Genomic DNA, 20026 nt, shown 5'->3' on the forward strand with positions numbered 1-20026 from the left:
TTTTAAAAAGTCTAGGCCAGTTGTTATATAGGATGTTCAATATTCTAGACATGTCTGATAGGTTCTTCATGGTATTATTTAACTTGTTCTGTCTCTGTATCTCTGTGAACTGAAAGTTAGGTCTAGAGCAGTGGGTCTCAAAGGTGTCATCCCTGGACCAGTAGCATCAGCATTATCTGGGAGCTGTGGGGGCAAAAATGACAATTCTTGGGCCTCATTCCAGATCTACTGAACTTAATTGTGAATAAACCTCTGGGGATGGGGTCTAGCCACCTGTATTTGAACAAGACCTCCAAGTTTGAGAACCACTAGTGTCTAGATACTTATTTCGGTTCAGATTAAGTATTTTTGGCAAGAAAATGTCATAGTTAATGGCGTAAACTTCAAATTATGTCACATCAGGAGGCACATAATGCCAGGATGTCTCCTTATTAATGATAAGTTTGATTACTTGGCTAAGTGAGTGACCACCATCTTTCTCCATCAAAGAATATATTTTCTCTTTGTAATCAGAAACGTATGGTGGATATAGATTTTTAAGTACAAAAGACACTTTTTTTTTTTTTTTTTTTTTGCTCTGGAAAAAAAAATATTCTTTTATTTTTTTTCTTACAGGGAGACAGGATTTTACTGGCTTGCCAAAAATGCCCCTCTTGAGAGGCAAAATGTATTCAGGAAGAATCTTAGGGTCTCTGGTGATGCAGATATGGCATGGTCCATGAGAGTTAATGCTTGTTAAGCCATAACTCTAATGATTCACCTGGAACATTTTCATGATCTGAACAAAGACCTTAGAACCAAAGTCACATCAAAACAACTAGAGCCTCTCCCTCTTTTTATTTTTATTATTTATTTATTTTATTTTTTTATTTTTTTATTTTTTAATATATGAAATTTACTGTCAAATTGGTTTCCATACAACACCCAGTGCTCATCCCAAAAGGTGCCCTCCTCAATACCCATCACCCACCCTGCCCTCCCTCCCACCCCCCATCAACCCTCAGTTTGTTCTCAGTTTTTAACAGTCTCTTATGCTTTGGCTCTCTCCCACTCTAACCTCTTTTTTTTTTTTTTTTTTTTTTTTCCTTCCCCTCCCCCATGGGTTTCTGTTACGTTTCTCAGGATCCACATAAGAGTGAAACCATATGGTATCTGTCTTTCTCTGTATGGCTTATTTCACTTAGCATCACACTCTCCAGTTCCATCCATGTTGCTACAAAAGGCCATATTTCATTCTTTCTCATTGCCAAGTAGTATTCCATTGTATGTATAAACCACAACTTCTTTATCCATTCATCAGTTGATGGACATTTAGGCTCTTTCCATAATTTGGCTATTGTTGAGAGTGCTGCTATAAACATTGGGGTACAAGTGCCCCTATGCATCAGTACTCCTGTATCCCTTGGATAAATTCCTAGCAGTGCTATTGCTGGGTCATAGGGTAGGTCTATTTTTAATTTTCTGAGGAACCTCCACACTGCTTTCCAGAGCGGCTGCACCAATTTGCATTCCCACCAACAGTGCAAGAGGGTTCCCGTTTCTCCACATCCTCTCCAGCATCTATAGTCTCCTGATTTCTTCATTTTGGCCACTCTGACTGGCGTGAGGTGGTATCTGACAAAAGACACTTTTAAAAATGTATAACCTAGCCTATTAATAGGAAGAAATCCACATTACAGAAATATGAAATATAGCGATACTTATCAGAGATACCTTCCATTCCTGGTTTTGTGTATTTTCCCATAGATTTTCTCTTTTATAGATAGTACTTATATAGTTACCACTTTAAAACAAAAATGGAACTATGCTGTGTTTTTTCTTCTTCTTCAGCTTTTTTTTTTTTAATGTTTATTTTTGAGAGAGAGACACAGAGCATGAGTGGGGGAAGGGCAGAGAGGGAAGGAGACACAGAATCCGAAGCAGGCTCCAGGCTCTGAGCTGTCAGCACAGAGCCCGACGCGGGGCTCGAACTCACAGACCGTGAGATCATGACCTGTGCTGAAGTTGGACGCTTAACCCACTGAGCCACCTAGGCACCCCTCTTCCTCAGCTTTTTAATTGCAGTAACGTTGACACAGGTTACATTACATTAGTTTCAGGTGTACAACATAATGATTGCACAAGTCCATATGTTCTGCCGTGCTCACCACCAAGTGTGGTTACCGTCTGTTACCTTTCACCCTGTGACTTCTTCATTCCGTAACTGGAGACCTGTACCTCCCACTTCCCTTCACCCACTTTGCTCATCCCCCCACCCCTTCTCTGGCAACTACCAGAGGAGTTCATACCTTGTTTCTGCTTTTTTTTTGTTCATTTGTTTTTTAGATTCCATATAAGTGAAATTCTATGGTATTTGTCTCTCTGTCTGCCTTATTTCACTTAGGAAAATGCCCTCTGGGTCCATTCATGCTGTCACAAATGGCAATATATTTTTTTTAAGATTTACCATTTTATTTTATTTTAAAGTTTATTTATTTTGAGAGAGAGCATGAGTAGGGTAGGGGCAGAGAGAGAGTGGGAGAGAGAATCCCAAGCAAACTCTGCACTGTCAGTGTGGAGCCCAGGGTGGGCCTTGAACTCATGAACCATGAGCTGATGACCTGAGCTGAAACCAAGAGTCTGACGTTTAACCAACTGAACCACCCAGGGTGCCCTGCAAGGTATTCTTTTTTATGGCTGAGTAATACTTCACTGTGTGTGTGTGTGTGTGTGTGTGTGTGTGTGTGTGTGGACACACACACTATATCTTATCCACTCATCTTATCAATGGACACTTGGGTTGCTCCTATATCTTGGCTACTGTAAATAGTACTATAATAAGAATAGGAATGTATCTATTTTTCCGAGTTAGTGTTTTTGTTTTCTTCAGGTAAATACCCAGTAGTGGAATTATTGGATCAAAAATGGTAGTTCTATTTTTAATTTTTGAGGAACCTCCATATTGTTTTCCACAGTGATTTTTATCAATTTACATTCCCACCAACAGTGCACGAGGGTTCCTTCTCCACATCCTTGCCAACACTTACTTCTTTTTGATACTGGCTGTTCTGACTGGTGTGAGGCGGTATCTCATGGTTTTGATCTGCATTTCCCTTCTTAGTGTTGTTGAGCATCTTTCATGTGCCGTCTGCCATCTGTATGTTGTCTTTGGAAAAATGTCTATTCAGGTCCCCTGCCTATTTTTAAATCAAGTTGTTGAGGGTAGAGTTGTATAAGTTCTTTATATATTTTGGTTATAAACCCCTTATTGTATATATCACTTGCAAATATCTTCTCCCATTCAGTAGGTTGCCTTTTCATTTCGTTGATGATTTCCCTCATGTGCAAAAGCTTTATATTTTGGTGTAATCCCAGTAAAGTTATTTTTGCTTTTGTTCCTTTGCCTGAGGAGACCTATCTAGAAAAATCTTGCTAAGGCTGATGTCAAAGAGATTACTGCCTATATTTTCGCCTAGATGTTTTTTGAGTTCAGGTCTCGCATTTAGGTCTTTAATCCATTTAAACTCATTTTTGCGTATGGTATAAGAAAGTGGTGCGATTTTTCTTTTGCATGTAGCTGTGTAGTTTTCCCTGCACCGTTAATTAAAGAGACTGTCTTGGGGGCACCTGGGTGGCTCGGTTGGTTGGGGTCTGATTTGGGCTCAGGTCATGATCTTGAGGTTTGTGGGTTTGAGACCCACATCAGGTTCTTTGCTGACAGCTCAGAGCCTGGGGCCTGCTTCGGATTCTGTGTCTCCCTCTCTCTGTCTCTCCTCTGCTTGCGTGCACACGTGCTCTCGCTCTGTCTCAAAAATAAATATTAAAAATGAACAAATATTAAAAATTTTTTAAATTTTAATTAAAAAAATTTTTTTAATGTTTGTTTTTGAGAGAGTGATAGAGTGTGAGTGGCAAGGGGCAGAGAGAGAGGGAGACACAGAATCCAAAGCAGGCTCCAGGCTCCAAACTGTCAGCACAGAGCCCGATGTGGGGCTCAAACTCACAAACTGCGAGATCATGACCTGAGCTGAAGTCGGATGTCAATCCACTGAGCCACCCAGGCACCCCTAAAAAAATATTTTTTTAAAGAAACTGTCTTTTTCCTCCCATATATTTCTGCCTCTTGTGTTGTAGATTGACCATATAAGTGTGGGTTTATTTCTTGGCTCTCTGTTTATTGATCTATGTGTCTGTTTTTGTGCCAGTGCCATATTTTATTATAGCTCTGTAGTATATTTTTAAATCTCGGATTGTGAAACTGCCAGCCTTGTCTTCTTTCTCAAGATTGCTTTAGCTATGTGGGATCTTCTGTAGTTCCATACAAATTGTAGGATTATTCTAGTTCTGTGAAAAATGCTGTTGGTATTTTGATAGGGATTGCATTGAATCTGTAGATTGCTTTGGATAGTGTGGACATTTTAAAATATTGAGTTTCTAATCCATGAGCATGGAGTATCTTTCCATTTGTGTTGTCTTTAATTCTTTCATCAGTGCTTTATATTTTCAGAGTATAGGTCTTTTACCTTCTGGGTTAAGTTTATTCCTAGGTATTTTATTCTTTTTGGTGCAAGTGTAAATGGAATGGTTTTCTTAATTTCTCTTTCTGCTACTTCATTATTGGTATGTAGAAATGCAACAGATTTCTGTATATTAATTTTGTATCCTGCAACTTTACTGAATTCATGTATTCCAATAGGTTTGTGGTAGAGGCTTTAGGGCTTCCTATGTATAGTATCATGTCAACTGCAAACAGTGACAATTTTACTTCTTCCTTACCAATTTGGATACCTTTTGTTTGTCTGATTGCTGTGGCTAAAACTTCTAGTACTATGTTGGATAAAAGTGGTGAGAGTAGACATCCTTTTCTTGTTCCTGATCTTAGGAAAAAGCTCAGGTGTTTTTTTGTTTTGTTTTGTTTGTTTGTTTGTTTGTTTGTTTTTTACCACTGAGTATGATGTAAGCTGTCAGTTTGTCATATATGGCTTTTATTATTTTGAGGTATGTTCCCTTTAAACCCACTCTTTTGAGAGTTTTTATCATGAACAGATGTTGAACTTTGTCAAATGCTTTTTCTGCATCTAATGAGATGATTATAGAATTTTTATTCTTCATTTTGTTAATGTGGTGTATCATATTGACTTGTGGATATTGAACCATCCTTTCATCCCCAGAATAAATCCCACTTGATTGTGGCAATTGATCATTTTGAAGTATTGTTGAAGTTTGCTAATATTTTGTTGAGGTTTTTTTGTATCTATGTTCAAGAGATGATTTATCTGTAATTTTCTTTTTGGGGGGCATCTTTATCTGGTTTTGGTATCAAGATAATGCTGGCCATGTAGAATGTAGTTGAAAGGTTTCCATCTTCTTCTGTTTTTTGGAACAGTTTGGAAAGACTAGGTATTAACTCTTCTTTAAATTGGTATAGATTTGGTGTGTCTGTGGAGGAGAGGATTACCGAGTCTTCCTACCTAGCTATCTTGGATGCAAAGAGCCTTGGTCATCTTTGTAGCTTACACTGAAATTAAGTAATATGTCTTAGGTGTGTTGTTTCAATATGCTGTTTAATGGCGATGTACTGTGCTGGGTATGGAGTTACACATATAATTTGTTTTTTGTCTAGTATGTGGTTTATTTACTTATTTATTTTTACCTCCAGTATAGTTAACATACAGTGTTATATTTCAGGTGTACGATATAGTGATTCAACAGTTCCATACATCACCCAGTGCTCATCACAACAAGTTCATTCCTTAACCCCCCTCACCTATTTCACCCATCCCCACACCCACCTCCCTAAATTACACATATTTTTGCTTCCAGATTTTTTCACTTAATTTGATATCCCAAGCATTTTTCTATGTCTTCCTTTTTGTTAGACTTTAAAGTTGCTTATAGTTCTTACTCTTATAAATAATGCTATGATGAACACTTATGTGTATAACATTTGCTTCTCAAGTTATTTGCTCCTTTTTAGGATAATTGGGTCCATAGTTAAGATGTTTAAATCTCTTCATAAATATTAATAATCTACTAAATAAAAAGGTTGTATGAATTTACATCCTACAGGTAGGATAGGATATAAGTTGAGTCTCTGTCTCAAACCATTGCCATCACTAATATTATTTTTAAAGCTTATGCCAAATCGATTAAGTATATTGTTTAATTTTTATTTCCTTGTTTGTTGGTGAGGTAGAATGTTTTAGGTTTATTTGCTATCTGCCCTTCATGGAAAGCGCATTTAAGAACTCTTTTCCTAGTGCCATAGTATATTAGTTAAGACTGTTTTGTAAATAAAACCCACTTCAGCTGGCCTAAGCCCAGTGAGGAGTGTATTAGATGAGTGCTGGACCAACCATCTCAAGGACCTTGCTTCAGTTCAAGGAGGGTGACAGATGGGTGTGTAAAACCTTAGTCCTAATTCCCAGTTCTAGGTGAAGGACTCTGGCATGGGCTCTGGTGCGGCATGAGTCCATGCCTGAAGCAATCAGCCGTGCCCCAGAACAAAGCTGTATGTCAACACAGTTGCTCTTGACAGAGGATAAGGACGTGGGTGGAGTAGGCCAATACTAGAAAACAGGAGAGCAGCTCACAGAAAAAAACACGAGGGCTGAAGAAACAAAACAGAAGGTGCTCACCACATCTCCAGAACTGCTGCTGCTTTTTTGATTTTTGAACATCATGTGTGTCCCTGACAGGAGAAGAGCTCACCTGTGAGCCCTCCTCATATCTCCAGAACTGGCCCTTCTTTGTGTTTGTGTTTTGAACATCTGATTGTGGAACAACCCTTGTGAGCTGGCCCCTGCTGACAAAGTCTCTCTCCCTGGTATGGACTTTGTCAAAACAGTGAAAGTTTGGCTTTCCTGGGTGTAGGGTCCTAATGGGAAATATCAAGATAAAGGGGGGGGGGGGTATCCAGGAGGGCGTGACTGGAAAGTGACCATCATTGGTTCTCTGGAGCACTCCCCTTGTACTCCTTCCTCACCCTTCTTCACACTTGGTTTGATTACTTTCAGTGAAGCACTGAGGGGATGTATTCACTAGGAACACTGGGTAAAAGCCCTGAGCATTCTGCTTCTTTTGCTATCTCATGGGCAGCTACTAACATTTTAAGGGCTTGGGGGGGGTGTTAAAAATTAATTGAAAAGGGTAATGAAAATAATGAACAGCTCCATACTTCTAGAAATAGTTTTCCTTTCAATAATAGTCTTGGAAATAATGTTGTAAGACCTACAAAAATCCTTCTATGCACAAGGTCTGCATTGGCTCAAGTTGTATATTTACCATGTTCAGTCTTTTCAACCCCTTAGGAGGTAAACAATAAGAAAGAGGCCTTGGCTTATACAAAAACATGCTCAGGGATTGTGAAAAGCCAGGAGTTGGATGCATACTGGATGAAACTAGAATAAAAGAAGTTGAGGTTTGCCTCTGTTTTCACTGGTCCCTGCTGGTCCCCCAGAGCCCCAGAGGTCAAGAGACCAGGGCCCATCCTTAGATCATCTCCATCCTCTGCTTTTTGCTCATTGAATCCTAGATGCGTGTTCTGGACAAGCTGATGGTTGAGCGGCTGTCAGCAGAGAGAACAGAGTGCCTGAACCGCCTGCAACAGCACTCAGATACAGAGAAGCATGAGGGGGAGAGACGACAGGTGAGAGCCAGGATCTGCCCTTAACTGGGGATTTACCACACATCTCCACTGAGTTAAGACCCATCATTGAAAACCCAGAGGCCAAGAACCCCTAATAGCGTTCTTATTGCATAGTGTGTCCTTCTTTTCTAACTCTGAAATGAAGTTAATAGGAAAGAGCATGTAATTCAGTTCATTTGTTGCTGAATATTCTGGTAATAGGTGGAGACAGAACAGTTAATGGAACACGCCGGGAAAATGTGGTCTCTGCCTTGAATCGTTTCTATGTATTGTACATTTGCTGGGTATTGCTCTGTAGTTGAACAAGATTTGGTTCCTGCCCTTGGAGTTTGTGGTCTACCCAAGACAACAGCCATAAAATGAGTATTTTTTGAGTATGTGAGAATTTATGCTCCTAAGCGGCCAGACATTCTTGATTTGTAAGATTTGGGAAGCTTTGGGTGTTCAAGGTAGCTCTGAGTCCCTCAATGAAGATTATAGAAACTATCACCATTGGTGCTATGTGCATCCTGGTCTACAGAGGGCAAGCAGAGAAGGCTGTGTGGCCTGTGGGAGGGGAGGGGGAGGTAGTCCACAATGTTTAGGCTGGTCAAGATGGTATCTCGAACTATCATAATTGAAAGACCCACTCTTGGTGGTTTACTTCATAAACCATGGATCCAATTCATCTGGTGTGTGTTGTTTTTTTGTTTTTTTGTTTTGTTTTGTTTTGTCTTGCTGTCATTTGTTTTTCTTTTTAGATGTCATTGGTTGACGAATTAAAAACCTGGTGCATGTTAAAGATTCAGAATCTGGAGCTGAAACTTTCTGGAGATTCTAGGGCCTCTAGGACCAAATCCACACCATCTACTTGCGAGTCGTCTACAGGTAACGCATGTGCAGAGAGAGCCATTCCATTCAAAGGTGGTAAACCCCCCAGATATTGTTCTTTGCTGTATCCTGTGGACCTAGGATAGGTCTGTGGAAAACACTGGATTGTAAATTCTGTAGGGGCAAGGACATATTTTGCTTACTGCTGTGTATTCAGTTTCTATATGGTGATAAAGCACTCCTAGTTAAGTGCTCAAGAATATTTGAGTAAAAGAACATAGAGTAAAAGGATTGTTGACTGGTGACAGCAGTGTTTGAGGTACGATGTTGATGGTGTCAGAGTGGGCCCCAAAGATGAAGATTGATGAATGGACACTGGTCTTCTCAGCAGGTCTCTTGCTCTGGCTCTTGTTCTTGCTTCTCCTTTCTTCTCTTTGATCAGCCTTTTGCCTTTGTCCAACTGTGGAAAACTTCCTTAAACAGCAGTTCCTGTATTAAAGCTGCCCCAGGTGCTAGATAACATGACCTTTCAGACAAAGCATCTTTTCATTAGCCACAGTGATTATACTCCATGATGATAATTTTGAGGATAATCAGAGCCTTTGTAATTAGGCCTCCATGGGGGATTTTCATGTCAAGTGTGTTCTGTTACCATAGACCATCTTTGGAACTGTGGTAACATTGGGGAAATCCTGGGCAAATTTTTCATGATGGGTCTAGTTATGGAGCTTGGCTGGAGCTCTGGGTATGGAGAATATGACCACCTCTCCAAATTGGAGCTTGGGTCAAGCAACTACTAACTGGGCTTATGGTGTGGAAAAGGCCCAGAAATTAGGGAATGGGTGTGTGTGTGTGTGTGTGTGTGTGTGTGTGTGTGTGTATAATTTTAATGTTTTTGTTTATTTTTGAGACAGAGACAGAGCATGAGCAGGGGAGGGGCAGAGAGAGAGGGAGACACAGAATATGAAGCAGCTCCAGCCTCCGAGCTGTCAGTACAGAGCCCGACGCAGGGCTCAAACTCACAGACTGTGAAATCATGACCTGAGCTGAAGTCGGTCGCTCAACCGACTGAGCCACCCAGGCGCCCCAGGGAATGGGTATATTTATTTCCCTCAGTACATGCCCAGTTCTGTTTGGGACACACTTGGTGAGCTGTCATCCTTAGCAATCACAAAATGGTACCCAGAGCCTTTTAATGAAACTGGCTGAAGGAAAGGCCAGCAGCTGCTTTTGGCTTAGATGCCACCAGTGTGGTTAACATCATTTCCCATGAAAGCCCTGACAAGCCAAAATGATAACCAGGGGCAAGTGGAAGGGAAGAGCAGAGCAGAAGCTGCACATGGTGGTTGGCGATTGAGAAGGCCTGATGGTTTACGGGATTATCAGGACTCTCGAACGCCAGCCCATAGCCACATGACTGTGTGAACGTGGATTTACTCTGAGTTTTGTTTTCCTTCTGCAACTAGGCGTGGATCAGTCCGTGGCCACTGCAGGTCTGGTACCGGCTTCTGACAGTTCTCCTCAGGTGGTTAGGCCCAAGGAAAAGGCCTTCAACTCCACTGCTACGCACAGACTACAGCAGGAGCTGTCTTCCTCAGACTGTACCGCGTCCCGACTGAGGAATGTCAAGGTCCAGACAGCCTTGCTACCCTTGAAAGAGGCAGCCAAGTGTGATCAGCAGGCTGGGCCCTGTGTTGACAGAGGCACCCAAACCAAGAAGTCTGGGAAAAGTGGGCAGACGAGGCATCGGCCCCAGCACCCGGCACCCGGCACCGCCGGTGGGCAGCCGCCCCCGGCAGCGGGCAGTGAGCAGACTGCCTCTCACGTTCGAGACACCTCCCAGGCTCTGGAGATTACCCAGTATTTTTTTGAGGCTGTTTCTACCCAGATGGAAAAGTGGTATGAGAGGAAGATTGAAGAAGCACGAAGCCAAGCCAGTCAGAAAGCCCAGCAAGACAAGGCCACCCTGAAGGAACATATTAAAAGTTTAGAAGAAGAACTTGCTAAACTAAGGACTAAAGTGCAGAAGGAAAATTAGAATCTGGGAAGTGGCCTGAGAAGGGATTCTTGATGATTTCTGCTTTTGCATCTATAGAACAGCTGTGCCCAAGATGTCCATTCTTGTGCACGTAGCAGACTTGCCTTTAAAAACAAAAAGTCAAATTGCTGAAATGTGCCAGGCACACGCTTTCCTGCGCCCTGAAGTTATGAAACTTCAACAGTGACCACCAAAGCCAGGGGAAGCTTGCTTTGTGTTAGGTTTCATTACAAACTTAAAACCTCGGTCTGGGTTCATCTGAGGTTCAAAAGCTCAGATTAAGTGAGCCACGCTAAGAAACGGAAAGATGTGTAAAGCCTAAAGCCTAAAATTCAGGATGTGTGAAATAACATAAATCAAAAGGAAGAAAAATTAATCCGTTGTGAACTTTAGTCATTCATGTGAGCACTCCTGTGGTGCCCAGATGAGAGCATCTTTCTGTACGAGCTATGGCTGAGATGTGCTGAATCCTCTCTTGAATTCCTAATTCTTAAAGTGCTGACCTTTTAACCAGATGAAAACTTACCAAACTGATTTTGAGGAGAAAAAGATTTTCATGATGTCACTAGATCCAATATATGTTAAAATATTTTGCAGTCAGAGGGTATTTAAATGATGAGTAATTGGCTACTAGCACTGGGAATATTTGTTAATAAACTCAAATGAGAAAGGTTCAAATCATTTGGTCATGATTTCTGTATTTTCAGTCAAAATACAGAAACACTACAGTTGATTAATCCTACCAATTTTAAAGCAGATTAATGGAAAAGCATTCACCTAACAATTACCTGAAACTTCTATAAGCTATCCATAATCAAACCCAGTTAACCAAGAGTACCTTTCTAAATTTGAGCTTCTCAGTCTACATTTTATAAAGAAATAAGGCTATTTCTTAAAAGTATTTCACTTCTAATTGTATACGGTCATTGATGAACCTCAGAAGTTACCCACTGCTTTGCAGTCTTTATGTCAAGGTAAAAATTGTCAACTCAGTCTAGACCCCACAATTCCCCATCTTGTGAAGCCCCAAGGATTTTCCTCTCCTCCTGGAGTATATAAGTTGTAAAAGTAGCTTGGATATGTTGAAACTTTGGATTTAGTTATCTTTTAAGCTTCTTGCCCCTTGGTATGTGGAATTATATTCATCTCCTCAAAATTCCATGTATGCAAAGAAATGTCAATTCTATTTCCATTAACCCCAGAACTGAGAAACTGTTGTCTCTAAGTTTGAATAAAATGTTGCTCACTGAGCCAAAGGAAAAATGATTTCCTGACATGGGAACACCCAGAAAAACAAAGTATGTTTTTAGTCCCTTTGTTCTTGCCTAACAAGCTCAGTTTTTGTTTTCTTAACAGTGACAATCTATAGATCTAGATGTAGGTCACCATTACACAACCTGGATAGGGAATCAATTTAATATTCTCCCAAGTTTATGTTCATGTGCGTGTTAGTCTTGTTCCTCAGCTACTGTTAAGAACGTCTGATTCTTCCCCAGAGGATCTTGTTGCACTGATAAATGTAGAGGTACTTTCCTTTTCTCATCTCCGTTCCTAATGCAGAACCACAGAATTGCAGAGCTAGATGGTACCGTCAGTTTTTTAAATCTTTCCCTTATCCAGCATCACTGAAATCTTCAGGAGCTTTCCTCAATATACATCAGTTTCTTAAGAACTGCCGAATACCGAGAGAGGAAATCCTGAGATGTTCAGGAAGTTGTGGTCTAAGCAGGAGTTCTTTTCACTTACCAAAATAGCTGTTATCTCAAGGAGTATCCTTGTTGAGAAATGAAGACAAATTTTATCTAGACTACGGAGTGCTGTGGTAGGAAGTATTTTGATTATGCATCCCCTACTCATCAGAAGCAGGCAGCTTACCATTGTGAACTGGATATTTTTGCCAAAGTCACAGGGAAGAGACTAGGGAGGACTGAGAAGGGTCAAAGGCACCTAGTCTGACAGGTTACATGGATCTTTCTCTACTAGAACGGAAAACCAGTAGAGGTGAGGAAACGGGATCAGTCTGCCTCCTAACCCAGAGAGATGGCAGCATCTCAAGGCCACTGCAATAGCTTGTTTTAAACAACTGGGTTTTTGTTCCTTAGTATTGTCAAAAACTCAACTATGGGTCTGATGTGTATTTTTCCTTTTTTCCCTTGTGCTATCTGCTAAAAGGAGCAAATGCCACAATAGTACTTTTCCAAAGAAGCAAAACTATTCATTTATTGGCTGTCATGTGGGTTGTGTTTGAAACAGAGATTGGAGCTTTCAATAGCTATTGGGAAAAATGATGTAAAACACAGAAAAGTTGCAGAATGTTGCAGTGGGGTTTTTTGTTGGTGAATTATTGCATTGAATATAGTAAATATCTGTGATTAGATTGAATATAGTTCTAATCATTTGACTTTGGGGGCCCAAAATAAAGTGATGTTTTCACATTTAAATCTTTTTTTTTTTTCAGTCAAGCGTGGATACTGCAGAGATATGTTGTCTTCTATTTAATATTTTTATTAATTTGAATTTGTCTCTTCCAAGCATTAAATATGGTTCTCAACACTATGGATATTGAAATCCTTATTTAAAAAATGCAAGTATGACTGCTTTGTTTAGCGTACATTTTTGTTTCTGTGGTTGACCAAATTTATGTTCCCAGAAAGAGTGCCTTCACCCAGCTACATTTTACCTTGTTTCTATAGAAGTGTGATTTCTGGTAAATACATTTGCTTCAAAGTAGAGGTCAGATGCACTGCATGAAAAATAAATTTTTCAGAAGCCCATAATAAGGAAATACTTCTTAGTGCAAGCTTAAATGTTTTGCTTAGTATTTTCTAAAAGGTCAACAGTTTGAACAGAACAAAACCTCTTAATTGTGTGCAGGCAAAATAACATTTTTTGACAAAACTGTTCATAAAAGCTAAATACATTTCTTCTTGTGATATAAAAGCCAAATCAATTAAATAAGATTTAAAGACAAACAAAACTGACCTTTTAGAATACTTATGCGTAAGAAAAATTTTTGTTATTTTAAAGGGAAATATATTCTTCTGTAATACTGTCAAAATACCATGACAAATAAATGTTAACATTAAATCCATGAGACACCTAAGAAACAGCACAACACTTTTTCTAATGCAAAACAGAATGGGTAAGAAAGCGACATAGTAAACACAAATAGTAAATTTAATTCTGACAGAATTTCTTAAATGCCTGACTGGAGGAAGGAAACCGGCTGGGCGATTTCTAGTTTGGCAAAGTGACATTTGCTTTTGAGCCTGCTTGGACCTTAACTCTACATAAGCCCAATTTTTTCCCACAGTAGACGTGAGCTGCGTCGCTCGGTTTGGCCACATTTTTCTTCCACAGAAGAGACAAGTTAGGTAAGTGTGGGTCTCCCCCCTCTCCTGCATGGCTGCTGGTGTGTCTACAATAATGCAAATACCAGGGAGAATGTTCTGCTTTCCTCAAATGTTCAAGCCCTTTGCTCTGCAGGCACATCCACAGCAATGCCTGTGCCTTGGTTTTGAATTTCCTACGCGATGGCACACTTAAAAGGAGGAAATGACGTAGGGACAGTCAGTATGCAAATAGCCCTAGCCACTTCTCCTCATGCTAGAATGCTTTTGTATTAAAAAACATATATTTTTTAATATAAAGATTTGACTTACTGTAGTTCAAATACATAAACTGAACATCCAAACATCTGAAAATGAAACCTTAGGAACAAAACTTGAATACTCGCCAGAGTATGGTTGGGCTGCCTGGTTGGTTCAGTCAATTAAGCGTCTCACTCTTGATTTTTGGCTCAGGTCATGATCTCATGGTTTGTGAGATTGAGCCCACGTTAGGCTCTGCACCGACAGTGTGCAGTGTGGGGCCTGCTTGGGATTCTCTCTCCCCCTCAGCCCCTCCCCTGCATGCACTCTCTCTCAAATAAACGTGGTTTTTTTTGTTGTTTTTTTAAGAGTATGGTTTATAGGGAATATCCAAAAAGGTAATTTGTTGTCTAATCTAGAACACTGATAAGGATGCTAAATGTGTTTCACCAGCAGTTCTAATCTGCCCAACATCTTAACGAGCATGGTTCCATATGTGAGAGGAGAAGTTGTTGTTTAGGCTAAGATGTATTTAGCACTAAAGTCTTGTCCATTATTATATAAGATTATAAAAATCCTAGCCTCTGGAAGACGAAAATTTGCAGTGTTTTACCCAATTTAAACAGTCAAAACAAACCCAAGTTAGATTTTCTTGGCATTTTTGCATCTTGCAAATCTAAACCACAAATGCACTTACATCTTTGACATACACCAGTGCTAGTAAAAACGTCACCCAGGTCACTGACTTCTACACCTCATAAAAGGATGATTTTTAGTGTCAAGATCTTAGATTTATTAGAGATAGCCTAACTTGAGTGTGTATATCATGCTGTACAAAGAAAAGTATTCTGTGTTTAGAAACTGTTCACAAGTGCTTCTGGTTCATCACATGGCCTTGTGATAGGTTGACTAATGTGTACACCTATATACAAACCTGATAATTAGCTCATGCATTTTGAATTCGATTATCCTGTTGAAGAATGATTTTGTCTTGCAGGCTTTGAGGTTATGGAAGGGTCAGGTGGACCCTGGCAATAATGTAAGTCATTGACAAATGCCACCATCTGCTTCTCTTGCCTTTGGCACACAATCCAGTACTAGGTAACCATTCTGCAAAATTTTTCCTACATTTTCCAGGTGTTGGTCAGGTTATTGGATTAATTTTTTAGATCTGTTCTGTAAATGAACAGAGGTCAGTCTGCAGGACTGTCAATCCAGCCTCTTCCATAAGCTTTCACTAAACTGTGTTACACATTTTGGTCTCAAAATGTGCTCAGGTCAATTTCTTGTCTTCAATGTATTCTTAAAACTCTTTCTCTTCCTGTCACTGGAGGAGAACCTAATGCACCAAGGATATTCCCTGATCCTTTTACTTCTTTCTTTGTGGATGCTAAGGTAATTGCATTAGTTTCATCCAGAAGTTGTCTCTTCTTTTTGGTTAAGTGCTTCAATGTGTTCATGAGGCTTCTCTCTCTCCTCTTTCCAACAAAGATCTAGATTCCCAGTGGTGACTTTTCGGAGAGTCCTCTGCTATGAGATCATAACACATCTGAAGACCCTACCTCAACAACCCTGAGGGGTAACACAGAAGGACTTTTTTCAAGAAAGGTTCAGGGTATCTCCTGAGGTCAGTATGCTTCCAATCATAAATCTCCTACTGCTTCTTAGAACAGCTTTATTGACTTATTTAATTGACGCATAGTACTGCTGTATATCAGTAAAAAAAAAAAAAAATCAGAAAAACCTAGCTTTGTTGAAGCAGAATTCACATACCATACATGCAAAATGTACGATTCAGTGGATTTGAGTATATTCAGAGTTGTGCATCTAACACCACAATCTAACTTTAGAGTGCTTTCATTACCCAGAACAGGAACCCCATATCCATTAAATTCCTCTCCATGCTATCCACAGCCCTGAGCAACCACCTCTTTCTGCCTATTTCAGACATTTCATGTAAATGGAATCCTACAATAAGTGCTTTTCTGCGATTGGTCTCAGGGTTCATCCATGTGTAGCATGTATCAGTACTTAATTCCTTTTTACTACTAAATCTATAGACATCGTATTTAATCACTTATCGGTTGATGGGCATTGGGACTGCTTCTATTTTTTGGCTGTTATGAATGATGCTGCTGTGAATATTCCTATACAAGTTTTTTTGTAGAAAGGTTTTCAGTTCTCTTGGTTACAGACCTAGGAACCGAACTGTCGAATTTACTCTCTTAAGCAGCTGACAGTCTGTTTTCCAAAGTGGCTGCGCCATTTTCTATTCCCACAGCAATGTGTGAGGGGTTTAATTTTCCTGTATCTCTACCAGCATTTGTTATTTTCTTTTTAACTAGTTATTTCAGCTGATATGGTAGTGTCTCAGTGTGGTTTAGACTTGCATTTCCCAGATAGTTAATGGTAGGGATCACCTTCTGCATTGACCACCTGTACTGGTTTTTGCTGCTTAAACTGCTGACATATCCAAAAACATTTTCAGAATACAAAGTATATTTTTCAGTGTTAAGGCAATTGTTCTGATGTGTTTTTCTTTGACATGCCATGCTCCATGTTCTGTATTTTCCCAAGTACTGTACAGTTTGACTTGGTGTTAGGCTGTCCATCATGGAGTCGAATCAGCTCAACAATATACATGGAGACTTTGAAAATCTTTCAGGATAATGCTACAGTTAAGATTTTGCCAAAGCAAGTGTTTTTTCTAACTCCTTGAGCTGCATATTGCCTTGAGTAATCATCATCCGGATTGTATCCTGTAGAAGAAAGTGAAATCTGGTCATTGTTCTACCTGATTAAATAGAGCTGTACTGTATCATTTTATTTGTTAGGAACCAACACTGAGAACTGGAACTTCTGGGTATCAGGAAAGCTCCAAGCTGACAACTATGGGTGCACAGTGTCTGGCATGCTTTCAGATACCCTAGTCATCACACTTCCCAAACCATCATGCTGTCCTATTTATAATCTTTTCGGGTGTGTATGTATGTCCAGTTAACAGGTGATGCTACTGTAGAGCAAAGATTAGGAAATTTTAAATATCACTGGGGTAGAAAAATAGTAACATTAAAAGCAATGACAAAGATATATCATCTCTGTGACATACTCCAAGACGTCTACTCATCTTTTAAAAAAAAATGCCAATTAATACAAAATGGTCAGGGCCTGTCCTGCCTGTGATCTCTCTCACCTCTTCGGTGGCACCTTTGTTTCTTTTGAATTCTTCCCTTGCCCAGTCCTTCAGGTATTTGCGATCAGAATCATTTGGAACTTGCCGAATTGCTTGCAAAATCCTTCTGTAGAGAAGTAGAACTTGTTGCCTTCTCATGAACTGTAGAATGGAGGAGAAATGTCAATACAACTGCAAAACCTACAGCCCAGAGGGCTTTGCTTTGGGAAACCAAACTAAACAGATGACTTTTCTTTGCCTTTTTCAAAACTGAGGACCAAAGAAAAACTTTTTCCTTTTCAGAAGAAGGCAAAAAGTTTGGGCTGTTTGCTTACTCCTTTGTCAAACCTAAGAATCTTTAACATCAAAAGACCACTGGGCAGAAAAAGGGCTACCAGTTACTAAAACCTGTGATTACTGTAACAGCACTTTTTCTAAACCAATGCAGTTGTTAAAATCCTTTGGTAATCTCATTCTTTACAATAGCTCAGTACAACAGCCAGAGCAATCTTTCCCGTGGCCAAAGCGTCAAGAGATAGGCAGCGGGTTGGCGGGTGGCCCGCCGAATCCGTGGCCAGAGGTCAGCCCCCACCCCAGCTTCCGCAGCAGGAAGCCCCGCCCCAAGCCGGGCCAATCTCAGAGGGAGTGCGCACCGGGTCAGAATTCCCCGGAGGGCTAAGCTGCCCCCGAGCCCCACTCTGCAGGGGGGTGTGGAGGGAGAGACGGATAATTGAAATCAGACCGTGGGAAGCTGTCCTAGAAGGCTCTCGAGAACAGGTGTTACCTGCTTTAGTGTTAGAGTCGCCGGGGGTAACCTGGAAGTAGCCATGTCCTCCAGGCAGCGTGGTTCCCCTACAGCTCCAATGCGCAGGAGCGGAAGTGGGGGCGTGGTCAGCAGGCGGTGGGGGGAGGGAGCTCGGTTTCCTGGGATACGGCCTGTGGATTACACTTGGCCCCCAAATCCCCAGCAGTGTGTCTAAACCGAAGCCCCAGCAGTTGGAACCAGTAATGAGCTATGTATAACCTTGGACAGTTTTGTCTTCGACTAAATTTTCTTTTGGGTGAGAGGGGATTACAGTTCTTGTGCCACAAATAGTTGTGATAAAAGGAGTGGCAAGGCAACTGGCCCAGTTCCTGGCACTGTGGTTTTTATTAAATGAAAGTTTGAGAGTGAGGGGTAAAATTTAGTGTATTCCTTTTGGGCTTTTTAAACGTGCATAGTTAGAAATAATGAAGATATGTTTACTTTAAAATCTACTTTTTTTTTTTTTGCTGTTCCATCCTGGTGTTTTCTGTTTGCAAGCAATTTCCTCATGGTGGTAATCTTCATGGTTGCCATTAGTTATGTTAATCTTAAACATAAAGGTTATTTTATCAGTAAAAATGGGGTTATTTGGGAATAGAGAATTCGCAATTGGGTACCTACAAGCTCTGGCAAAACCATAGGCAAACCCAATGAACATGGGGGGGGGGGATCTTATTTTATGGAGAAAGTTGAGGGGGGGTTGTTTTGAAAAGTCCATTGGAAAATAAGAGTTGAGGGTGGTGATTTCTCATTGAGTTTCAGGGGAGGTTGAAGTCTTGTACATTGCACCTCTTCCAGCTTTTCCCTGTTGGTGCCTGTAATTTAGGATTCTTTTCTATTGACCTGTTTTGAGTCTGTAATGGACAATTCTTCCTGGGAGGGACATTGAGTGGTACAGCTTTCCTTTCTAGCCTCCTGTGAAGTCTCCCTTTATTAATTTTCACATTAGTTCTTAAGAGGTTTTAAATGGCTGCCCCATTGGAGTTTTAACAATTTTGTATCACTAATGAGACACTGAAAATGCCCACACTTTTAAGCTTTTATTTCCTTGTAATTTTATCCTCCCCACAACACATAACTGCCCTTATGTAAGTAGGATTAGTGAATCTTTGCTGTATTTTTTGTCAGATAGAATTGTTCTAAATTAGAATATAGCCAGAAATGTTCATTTGGTTACCTGTTTAGTGAGCATTTACTTGATTGTGTCACTTGTTGGAATTATTTGGTGTGGTCCCCTTTTCTAATTGTGTTTTTCTGGCAACTTGATTTCTCCCAGCCTCTTTCCTCATCTGTAAAGTGAAGTAAGACCTACCTGAGTCCCACTAGAAACAGGACCTGCCACCTATACTCTGATGATTAGCTTTCTTGAACATTACCAGGCATTGTATGGGTGATGCTGTGACTACTTTTGAAGTTTTGTGTAATTGCAATAGCAACTCCTTTTTTTCTTATAAAAGTGAAGTTAAATATCCCTTGCCATTTTTATGAATTGTCATGACTGGTCCATTGATGGTGATCAAGGTTTTTATTCTAATTTTATATGGGTTGTTTGCCTGTTTAACAATTTTAGTCCTTTTGGGGGCACCTGGGTGGCTCAGTCAAGTGTCTGACTCTTGATTTCAGCTCTGGCCATGATCATAATTCGGTAGATCAAGCCCCACATGAGGCTCCATACTGACAGCAAGTAACCTACTTGGGATTCTCTCCCTCCCTCTCTTTCTGCCCTTCCCCTGTGCTCTCTCAAAACTAAAAGCAATTTTAGTCCTTCTGTTTATATAGCTTTGAGAAGTTTCTATATAGTCATGTATTATTCTTTCAAACCTTCTCAATTTCATCTTTTCCCCTTCAGAGCTTTGTAATTCTGTATTTATGTCTTCCTGGTTAACTTTAAACTAGGTGGTGTAAATATTTTAATTTTGATTTATGGCATGATGTGGATGTCAGTTTTTTTGCCAGCTGCTAAACTATAATTTGGACACCATTT

The 20026-nt window shown here is 40.2% G+C and overlaps 2 protein-coding genes across 6 annotated transcripts in view; one reads left to right on the forward strand and one right to left on the reverse strand.

The window, feature by feature from the left end:
- The window catches only part of ANKRD6 (ankyrin repeat domain 6), an 83733-nt gene extending 72008 nt beyond the window's left edge, over window positions 1-11725 (forward strand). For all 5 annotated transcript variants that reach the window (XM_058734707.1, XM_058734709.1, XM_058734706.1 and 2 more), the window contains 3 exons: window positions 7514-7627; window positions 8368-8494; window positions 9904-11725. In XM_058734707.1, the coding sequence (XP_058590690.1) occupies window positions 7514-7627; window positions 8368-8494; window positions 9904-10475 (813 nt within the window). In that variant the 3' untranslated portion in view covers window positions 10476-11725. The remainder of the gene's footprint in view (window positions 1-7513; window positions 7628-8367; window positions 8495-9903) is intronic.
- Window positions 11726-12955: 1230 nt separating this feature from the next.
- On the reverse strand, window positions 12956-18125 carry LYRM2 (LYR motif containing 2). Its single transcript, XM_058734711.1, has 3 exons — window positions 18022-18125; window positions 17259-17399; window positions 12956-16824 (listed from the first exon to the last, which is right to left on the reverse strand). The coding sequence occupies exons 1-3, from the start codon at window positions 18064-18066 to the stop codon at window positions 16744-16746; spliced, it is 267 nt and encodes an 88-aa protein (XP_058590694.1). The 5' UTR covers window positions 18067-18125; the 3' UTR covers window positions 12956-16743.
- Window positions 18126-20026: the final 1901 nt, after the last annotated feature.

Source organism: Neofelis nebulosa, chromosome 6, assembly GCF_028018385.1.
Source record: "Neofelis nebulosa isolate mNeoNeb1 chromosome 6, mNeoNeb1.pri, whole genome shotgun sequence".
Classification (NCBI taxonomy): Eukaryota; Metazoa; Chordata; class Mammalia; order Carnivora; family Felidae; genus Neofelis; species Neofelis nebulosa.